The 9,519-nt window shown below is 64.5% G+C and overlaps 1 protein-coding gene across 10 annotated transcripts; it reads left to right on the forward strand.

Annotated features, from left to right (window-relative positions):
* Positions 1-515: 515 nt before the first annotated feature.
* Positions 516-9,027, forward strand: PARP6 (poly(ADP-ribose) polymerase family member 6). Of its 10 annotated transcripts, none has more exons than XM_074600850.1 (22): positions 516-647; positions 1,822-1,899; positions 2,032-2,126; positions 3,006-3,066; positions 3,198-3,288; positions 3,386-3,452; positions 3,723-3,872; positions 4,108-4,261; positions 4,660-4,713; positions 5,173-5,268; positions 5,355-5,447; positions 5,523-5,648; positions 5,751-5,816; positions 5,975-6,042; positions 6,310-6,358; positions 7,146-7,258; positions 7,351-7,423; positions 7,583-7,652; positions 8,015-8,094; positions 8,213-8,276; positions 8,430-8,514; positions 8,598-9,027. In XM_074600850.1, exons 1-22 carry the CDS (start codon positions 645-647, stop codon positions 8,698-8,700), a joined length of 1,839 nt encoding a protein of 612 aa, XP_074456951.1. In that variant the 5' UTR covers positions 516-644; the 3' UTR covers positions 8,701-9,027. The 10 variants fall into 10 exon arrangements, 8 of the variants coding, with proteins under 8 accessions (XP_074456951.1, XP_074456949.1, XP_074456947.1 ...); XM_074600848.1 differs by having other exon boundaries at positions 546-647; positions 4,108-4,288; XM_074600846.1 differs by lacking the exon at positions 7,583-7,652 and adding an exon at positions 7,653-7,809 and having other exon boundaries at positions 546-647; positions 4,108-4,288.
* The last annotated feature ends 492 nt before the right edge of the window (positions 9,028-9,519 follow it).

Here is a 9,519-nt window from a genome sequence, read left to right on the forward strand (position 1 = left end):
CCTGGGGACACTGGATGGATGCTCCACACTGGGACCGTGGTGACCCTGTGCTGGGGACTCTGGGGACCCAACATGGATGTTCTGCACTGGGACCATGGGGACACTGTGCCGGGGACACCACGCTAAGACCATGGAGGGACACCAGGCTGGTGGCGTTGGGGACCCTGGGCTGGGGACATTGGGGACCTCCTGCTGGTGGCGTTGGGGACCCTGTCCTAGGACCATGGGGACCTTTCTGGGGACAGTGGGGACCCAGGACAGATGCTCCGCACTGGTTCCATGGTGACCCTGTGCTGGGGACACTGGGGAGCCTGTGCTGGGCCGCGGGGACACGGTGCCAGCCAGGTGGGGACCCATCACGGCCACCCCATGATGACCCTGTGCTGGGGACACTGGGGACCCCACCAGCCCCTGGGTCCCCTCAGGGCCGCCCGACGCCGAGTCCCCGGTGCCCACCCCGAGGTGGGGTCCCGGTGTGTGTGGGGGGGTGGGGGGTGGGGGGTGTCCCCACGGGTGACGTCAGCGTCGGCGTTGCCGGGTGACGGCGGCGCCCGGGGCGCGCGGCGGGGCCTGACGTCACGGCGCGATGGCCGCCCGCCCGCCCGGCGGCATGGAGGCGGCAGGCCCGGCCCGGCGCCGCTGAGATGGTGAGGGGGGACGCGGCGGGGCGCGGGGAGACGGGGACACCCCCCCCCCGCACGGCCCGGCGCGGGGACCGGCCCCGGGGGCGGCGGGACGGGGCGGGCGGCGGGGCCGGGCCTGGGCGGGCGGCGGCGGCGGGGGACGGGCCCTGGCGGCCTCCGGCGGCCCCCGGTGTCCCCCGGCACGGGGTGGGGGTGACGGGGCTGACGTGGGGGTGGGCCCCCCCCGCCATCGGCCGGGCCCCCCGGCGGCTCCATGCGCGACCCCCGCCCGCTGTCCCCATCCCGCTGTCCCCATCCTGCTCCTCCGTCCCGCTGTCCCCATCCCCATCCTGTTGTCCCCATCCCGCTGTCCCCATCCTACTCCTCCATCCTGCTGTTATCGTACCGCTGTCACCATCTCACTGTCTCCATCTCGCTGTCACCATCCCACTGTCACCATCCCACTGTCACCATCCTGTTGTCCCCGTCCCACTGTCTCCATCCCACTGTCCCAATCCTGCTGTCCCCATTCCGCTGTCCCCATCCCGTTCCTCCATCCTGCTGCCCCCCTTCCTGCTCCCCCCTCGTCTGCTCCCCGCATCCCGCTGTCCTTATCCCGCTGTCCCCCATCCTGCTCCTCCCTCCCACTGTCCCCATCCCGCTGTCCCCATCCCGTTCCTCCATCCTGCTGCCCCCCTTCCCGCTCCCCCCTCATCTGCTGCCCACATCCCGCTGTCCCCATCCCGCTGCCACCATCCCGCTGTCCCCATCCCACTGTCCCCATCCCGCTGTCCCCCATCTCATTCCCCTCAACCTGCTCCCCCCCAACCTGCTCTCCTACCCTGCCGCCCCCCACCCTGCTCCCCCAAACCTCCCCCATCCTGCTGCCCCTCAAATTGCTCCCCCCATCCTGCTGCCCCCATCCCACTCCTGCCATCCCACTGCCCCCTAACCCGCTGCCCCCCAACCCACTGCCCCCCAACCTTCTCCCCCACCTCAATGCCCCTCAAACTGCTCACCACAAATTGTTCCTCCCAACCCACTCCCCCCAATCTGCTCCCCCCAACCCTCTCCCGCCAATCCACCTGCCCCATAACCTGCTCCCCCAACCTTCTCCTCCATCCCCTCTCCCCCATCCCTTCTGCCCCCCAAATATCCGCCCCCCTAATCTGCTGCCCCCCAACCCTCTGCCCCCCAGGACCTCAAGGGCCAATACTGGACGGACGATGACTCTGACGGGGACAATGAGTCCGAGGAGTTCCTCTATGGCGTCCAGGTAAACGCTGTGGGTGCTGGGACCCATGGGTGCCATGGTGGGGCTTGGGGACCCCCAATCTCTGCCTGGCCCTGAGTGCGGGGCTGTGGGGGGGCTCCAGGTCTGACGGTGCCACGGGGTGCTGTGCCACAGGGGACCTGCGCCGCCGACCTGTACCGTCACCCCCAGCTGGATGCCGACATCGAGGCCGTGAAGGAGATCTACAGCGAGAATGCCGTGGCCGTCAGGTGGGTGCGCTCCACGCCGCCCGCACCCAGCTGTGCCACCCCCAGGACAGCTGGCCATGGCATCACTGGGGCTCCTGGCTGTGCCATCCCTCGGGCATCCCTGGGCACCCAGCCATACCATCCCTGGAGCACCTGGCCATGGCATCCCAGGGCACCCGGCTGGGCCATCCCTGGGACCCATGGACATGGCATTCCTGGAGCACCCGGCTGTGGCATCCATGGGGCACCTGGCTGTGCCATCCCCAGGTACCCAGCCGTGGCATCCTTGGGTATCTGGCTGTGCCATCCCTGGGGCGCATGGACATGGCATCACTGGGCCACCTGGCCATGGCATCCCCAGGCACTCAGCTGTGCCATACCCGGGTGTGGCATCACCGGCGCACCCAACCATGGCATCTCCAGGCACTTGACCATGCCATCTTGGAGCACCAGGCCATGGCATCCCTGGACACCCAGCAGTGCCATCCTCGGGCCACCCAGCAGTGGCATCCCTGGACACCCAGCCATGCCATCCCTGTGGCACTCGTCCATGCCATCTGTGGGGCACCCAGCTGTGCCATCCTCGGGCCACCCATGTGTGCCATCCCCAAGTGCCCCACTGTGCCATTGCTGTGGCACCCAACCGTGGCATCCCTGGTGCACCCAGCTGTGCCACCCCCGGGGCACCCGGCCATGCAATCCCCTGAGCAATCCACAATCCGGGCACTCTCCCTGTGCCATCCCGGTCTCAGGGGTGCACACACTTGATACACGGGGAGCCATGTATGCCCGTCACCGCCTCCCGAGCCTGTCCTCCCCAGCACGGGGGGCACGCTGTGGTGGTTCTGACACCGTGCCAGCCTCACCCCGTCCCTGCCATAGCGCCACGTGTCTCCACAGAGAGTACGGGACCATTGACGACGTGGACATCGACCTCCACGTGAACATCAGCTTCCTCGATGTGAGTCCCCGGGGTGCCCCCGGCAGCGTTGGCATGGGGAGGGTGGGGACATGTGCCCGGGGGGTCCCCAAATTTCCCTCCACGACTGGGTGTCCTCACGGCCGTGCCGAATTGTGGCTCTCCCTTGGCAGGAGGAGGTGGCGACGGCGTGGAAGGTGCTGCGGACGGAGCCCATCGTCCTCCGCCTGCGCTTCTCCCTCTCCCAGTACCTCGATGGCCCCGGTGAGTTGGGATGGGCAGGACACGGTGTCCCCATGTGCCCTCGGAATGCAGACAGCGGTGGCACCGATGCCTTGTCCTCCGCTCTCTCTCTCTGCAGAACCGTCCATCGAGGTTTTCCAGCCATCCAACAAGGAGGGCTTTGGGCTGGGTCTGCAGCTGAAGAAGTAAGAGCCGAAACACAACAGGCACCCAAGGGTGGGGGGTGAGGTGGGCCGTGGGTCACCATTTTGCCCCAAAACTGGCCAGGTGCCACATGTCCCCATACCACCACCTTTTACCTGCCACACAGCCCCGTGACAGTCTCACCACCAGTTTTGGGTGGGGAAGAGGAGGAGCTGCGTGGCATGGACCACCCAAGCACCAGGCTCAGTGGGCATCAAAGCACCCATGGGTGCTGGCACCCCACTCAGGCACACATGCCACCTCTCTGCCAGGATCCTGGGCATGTTCACGTCCCAGCAATGGAAACATCTCAGCAACGATTTCCTGAAGACCCAGCAGGAGAAACGGCACAGTTGGTTCAAGACAAGTGGCACCATCAAGAAGTTTCGTGCTGGCCTCAGCATCTTCTCCCCCATCCCCAAGTAAGACCCCGACGGTGTCCCCAAGGGACCAACCCTCTGTCCCTTGGCTGGCTGGGGACCTGGCACTGTGCCTCAGTTTCCCCACTCGCCCCTCGGACGCTGCTGCTCCCTACCAAAGCCCGAGGAGATGAAGGTTGCTCCCAGAAACCAGCCAAAGGGTGAATTCAGCGCCGGGTGACGGAGGTGTAGGGGACGGTGACAAAGCAGGAGGCTCAGCGGGACTCTGTGCCCACAGGTCTCCCAGCTTCCCCGTCATCCAGGATTCGGTGCTGAAGGGCAAACTGGGCATCCCCGAGGCTCGCGTCAATCGCCTGATGAACCGCTCCGTCTCCTGCACAGTGAAGAACCCCAAGGTGGAGGTTTTCGGCTACCCCCCCCCCAGCACCCAGGCAGGTGTCGCCCCCTTCAACATCCTGGTGGGTGCCTCCCCGCCTTGGGGTTTGCTTTCCTCTCCTTTTCCTTCCCGGATTCCCTGCGGAATTCCTTGCTGTGGGGTGGTGGGACTTCCTTGGGGTGGTGGGGGGAGCCCTTGTGGGACTTTGTCCCCTGCGCCTTGTCCCCAGCATCCTTGGGTGCTGGTGGGCAAGCTGGGCTGTGGGGTTCTGTGGGGTTTTACCCCCCTCTTGGTGCCACATCCCCGCTGCGGCTGCATCCCTGGGAGGGTGTTGGCATGTCGTGGGTCCTGCTGGGGCAGGGAGGGCGTTCGGGCCTGCCGGTGCCGTGCTGAGGTGGGGGTGCGTGGGGGAAAGGGGATAACGCAGCTGGCTCCGCTCCGGCTCCGTCGCAGGTCGGCGGCCACTGCAAGAATGTCCCTACGCTGGAGTACGGCTTCCTCGTCCAGGTGAGTGTCCCTCATCCCACTCATCTCCATCCCGGTGCCAGGAACATCCTCCCCACTGCCCCACGTCTCAATCATCCCCATCTCGCTGCCCAGAGCATCCTTCCCACTGCTCCACGTACCACTCAGCACCATCCTGCTTCCTGGAACATGCTCCCCACTCATCCCACATCCTGCTCAGCTCCATCCCACTGCCAGGAACATCCTCACACTGTCCCGTGTCCTGCTGAGCTCCATCCTACTTCCTGGGGCATCCTCCCCACTGCCCCACATCCCACTTATCCCCGTTCCGCTGCCCAGAGCATCCTCCCCACTGCCCCACGTCCCTCTCAGCACCATCCCACTGCCTGGAGCATCCTCCCTGCTCCTCCACATCCCACTTATCCCCATCCCACTGCCCAGAGCATCCTCCCGAGTGCCGTGGCCACAGCGGGGGCTGACTCCCACCATCCTCTCCCTCAGATCATGAAGTATGCGGAGCAGCGGATCCCGACGCTCAATGAGTACTGCGTGGTGTGTGACGAGCAGCACGTCTTCCAGAATGGCTCCATGCTCAAGGTGCGGGGACAGGGCGCAGGCGGGCACGGACTGTCACCCTGTGTCACCATCCCTGACTCTCCTCACGGCTCCTGTTCCCTCCGCAGCCAGCAGTGTGCACCCGGGAGCTCTGCGTCTTCTCCTTCTACACCCTGGGCGTCATGTCCGGCGCGGCAGAGGAGGTGGCCACGGGCGCTGAGGTAAGGGTATGCATGGTGGGTGACCACGCTGTCACCTCAGGGTGCTGTCCCTCCACCCCACACTCTGTTCCCAAGGTGGTAGACTTGCTGGTGGCCATGTGCCGCGCTGCCCTGGAGTCCCCCCGCAAGAGCATCATCTTCGAGCCTTACCCTTCCGTGGTGGACCCCAACGACCCCAAAACACTTGCCTTCAACCCCAAGGTAAGCGCTGGGGGGCAATGCTGCCCCATGCCAGGGGACACTGGGGTCGGCGGGAGCTCTGAGGACCCCTCCATGGTCACCCCTCTCCTTCCCCACATGCAGAAGAAGAACTATGAGCGGCTGCAGAAGGCCCTGGACAGCGTGATGTCCATCCGGGAGATGACCCAGGTACGCCGGCATGGCCCCACATCACCCAAGGCCCCATGTGAGGCCCTCCGCTGGTGCAGGGTCCTTTGCCGGGGGTGATATTTTGGTGCCGATCTCCATCCTCGCGCGTTTGGGTGGTTGCTGGGGGACCCACCTGCACCCCCTCTCGCCTCTGCCAGGGGTCCTACCTGGAGATCAAAAAGCAGATGGACAAGCTGGACCCCCTGGCCCATCCCCTCCTGCAATGGTAAGGCCAAGGGTGCTGCGGCCCCGTCCTGCTGCCCCATGTCCCTCCCTGCTGCCCCCATCCCCCAGGACCAGGAAATGGGGTGGGGGGCAGCCGGGCATTGCCAGCATGAATTCCTTGGTCCCTCATGCGCCCCTTCACCTTGGGGGTCATGACCATACACTGGCCTTGGGGTGGGTGGGTTCCGGCACGGCTCCCAGCTCGGCCCCATTCCCAGGGGAGCATGGGACCACCCTGTCTGACCTTCCTCCTCTTCCTCTTCCCAAGGATAATCTCCAGCAACAGATCCCACATCGTCAAGCTGCCCCTCAGCAGGGTAAGGGGGCTTGGCTGGGCTCCAGGTGGGGGTGCGGGATGGAGGCTGTGGGAAGTGGGATGTGGGGTGTGGGATGGAAGGTATGGGAGGTGAGGTGGAGAGCATAGGATGCGGGATGTGGGATATGGGATGTAGGATGTAGAGCGTGGGATGTAGGATATGGAGTGTGGGATGTAGGATATGGAATGTGGGATGTAGGGTATGGGATGCGGGACATAGAGTATGGGATGCGGGATGTAGGATATGGGAGGTGGGATGTAAGATATGGCATACAAGGTGCAGGCTATAGGATGCGGGATGTAGGTTATGGGATGAGCGATGTGGGATATGGAAGGTGGGATGGAGGATATATGGTGCGGAATGTAGGACATGGGATGTGGGATGTAGGATATGGGATGTGGGATGGCGGGTATGGGTTGCAGGACACAGGATAATGGGGTGTGAGCTACGGAATGGAGGATGCGGGAAGCAGGATGAGGGATGTAAGGATATTATAGGGTGGGCAATATAAGGGTCTGGGATGTAGGATGCAGCCTTTGGGATGGTGTCTGCAGCCTGTGAGACGTGGGAGGTGGGATATGGCATACAAGGATGGAGGATATTTGACATGGGACAGGGAACAAGAGACGGGGGATGCCATGGGTCCTCCTGGCACACTTGGGAAGGCCAAAGCAGGGCTGGGACGGGCATGGGGCCAGGCTGCCGTGCATGATCTCTGTCTGTCTGTCTGTCTGTCTGTCCTCTCTCCCTGCCGGCGCTGCCTTTGCTCTTCCCTTTCCCCTGGTAGCAGCTGAAGTTCATGCACACCTCCCACCAGTTCCTCCTGCTCAGCAGCCCCCCGGCCAAGGAAGCCCGGTTCCGCACCGCCAAGAAACTCTACGGCAGCACCTTCGCTTTCCAGTGAGTTGCCAGGGGGCCAGTGGGAACCCCCCCCAAAGCAGGCGCCGTGGGGCAGGGTGCCATGGGGCTGACGTGGGGCTGGCTTTTTCCAGCGGCTCTCACATTGAGAACTGGCACTCCATCCTCCGCAACGGGTTGGTCAATGCTTCCTACACCAAACTGCAGGTAACGCTGCCCTGCGCCGGCCCCGGGGCAGGCAGGGGGCAGGCAGGGAGGGGGCAGGCAGCCGGGGACGTGCTGCCTGCCAAGGCCGGGCTGCCTCCGCCACCATGCCCGAGCTGTCGGAGTGACCCTGCGTCGCTCACCCTGGTGTTTTCCTGCAAGCTGCATGGAGCAGCCTATGGCAAGGGCATCTATCTGAGCCCCATCTCCAGTATTTCCTTTGGATACTCAGGTAAGAAGCTGCCTGCGCTGCCCGGTCCTGCCTGCACTCCCATTCCCACTCCCTGCATGGGCCTGGGGATGCTCGGCATCGTGCCGGCTGGAGGAGCCGCACGGGAGTGGGCAGCATCCCGCACCCTTCCCACCCGCACCAGCCTCATCCCAGCCAGGTCGGGGCTTCCTGATGTGCCAGGGAATTAAAACCCCAACATTTTCTAAGCTCCAGAAGCTGCTCCACCCACTTTTGGGGGGTTCCCAGAGTTTAGCCATGGGGTGGGAGCACCCAGAGTGGCCACCCCTGTCTGTGGCTTGTGTCCCCATGTCACCCTGGGGGAGGTGGCTGGGGGTGACGGATGCCGCCTGGCTTCTCCGCAGGGATGGGGAAAGGGCAGCACCGGATGCCTTCGAAGGATGAGCTGGTGCAGAGGTACAACCGGATGAACACCATCCCCCAGGTGAGGGGCCGGGGGACACGATGGAGGGGACAGGGATGGGTAGATGGCACCCAGGGGTGCCGGGGACAGGGCGAGCGCAGCCTGACCGGGGCAGTAACGCGGGTTGCTCTCCCCACAGACACGCTCCATCCAGTCCCGCTTCCTCCAGAGCCGCAACCTGAACTGCATCGCGCTTTGCGAAGGTGCGGGGGCACGTTGGGGGGGACGGAGAGGGGTGGGCAGGCAGCAGCCATGTCCCTGGCTCACCGGGTGGGTGGAGCAGGGAGGGCGGGGGGATCCCCACCACGGGCCGTGCCCGGCGGGGACCCCTCTCCGACAGCCCCTTCCCCTGGCAGTCATCACCTCCAAGGACCTGCAGAAACACGGCAACATCTGGGTCTGCCCCGTCTCAGACCACGTCTGCACCCGCTTCTTCTTTGTGTGAGTCCCGGGCTGCGCCCGCCTCGCCGGCACCCACGGGACCCCCACGGGACACCCCCTGACCCCCCCTTCTCTCCTCCCAGGTACGAAGACGGCCAAGTGGGAGATGCCAATATCAATACTCAGGACCCCAAAATCCAGAAGGAGATCATGCGTGTGATTGGGACTCAGGTGTACACAAACTGAGCAGCAGTGGGGACCCCCCTGGGACCCCCCCCGGGAGCCGAACAAAGACCCCGGGTGAGGCTGGGGAAGGATGAGCGGGTTTCGAGCCTCCCAGGCAGGGCAGAGACAGGGGCCGACGCCGGCGGCTCCACCATGTACATAGGCGTCAAGCATCCAGTGAGCACCAGGCGGGTTTAGCGGTCCCTTGTCCCCTCCCCGTCCTGTCCCCCAGTGTCCCCGACCCTGTGGCATTGTGGAGAAGGAGCTGCGGGGGGCTGGCGTGGCTGGTGGCCACCCCTCCTGGTGTTGGCCGCGAAGGCGTTTTTATTGACAATGAGAAACCGAAGCAAAAAAAAAAACAAAAAAAAAACCAAAATGAAACAACAAAACAAACCCAAAAAAAAACACCAAAAAAAAAAGAGAAAAGGAATTTGTGTCGGTGCAGTTTAAGTATTTAAACAGCCTGGGGGTGCAGGGAGGGGATGGGATGGTGGGGAAGGGATGGGAGCGTGGGGAAGGGCCACAGGAAAAGGGTCCTGGGGAAGTGCTGGGGCTTTGGGAAAGGGCTGGGGCGGGGGGCGGGGGGGGGGGGCGGATCCCACCACCACCATCACACCCCGGCAAAGGGATGGTGCTGCGGGGCAGGGACCACAGCACGGAGACAGGATTGTGCCTCGGGGATGGGAGCACACGGAGGACACCGAGGGGACGGGACCCTGCGGTGATTGGTGCGGTGGCAGAGACCCCCCTGCAAACCGAGACGGAACCCTCCCACGACTGCGCTTTATTTCAGCCCGAGCCGATCCCAATAACTATAGGGATACAGGGTCAGCCCCGTCA

Source organism: Larus michahellis, chromosome 9 (genome assembly GCF_964199755.1).
Source record: "Larus michahellis chromosome 9, bLarMic1.1, whole genome shotgun sequence".
Lineage (NCBI taxonomy): Eukaryota > Metazoa > Chordata > Aves > Charadriiformes > Laridae > Larus > Larus michahellis.

Bases quoted from the DNA above. Each gene is read 5' to 3' on its own strand.
- PARP6 (XM_074600844.1), top strand. The intron at 2,127-3,005 runs GTGGGTGCGCTC...GTGTCTCCACAG, and splicing joins GAGAATGCCGTGGCCGTCAG to AGAGTACGGGACCATTGACG. The intron at 7,653-8,014 runs GTAAGAAGCTGC...GCTTCTCCGCAG, and splicing joins TATTTCCTTTGGATACTCAG to GGATGGGGAAAGGGCAGCAC.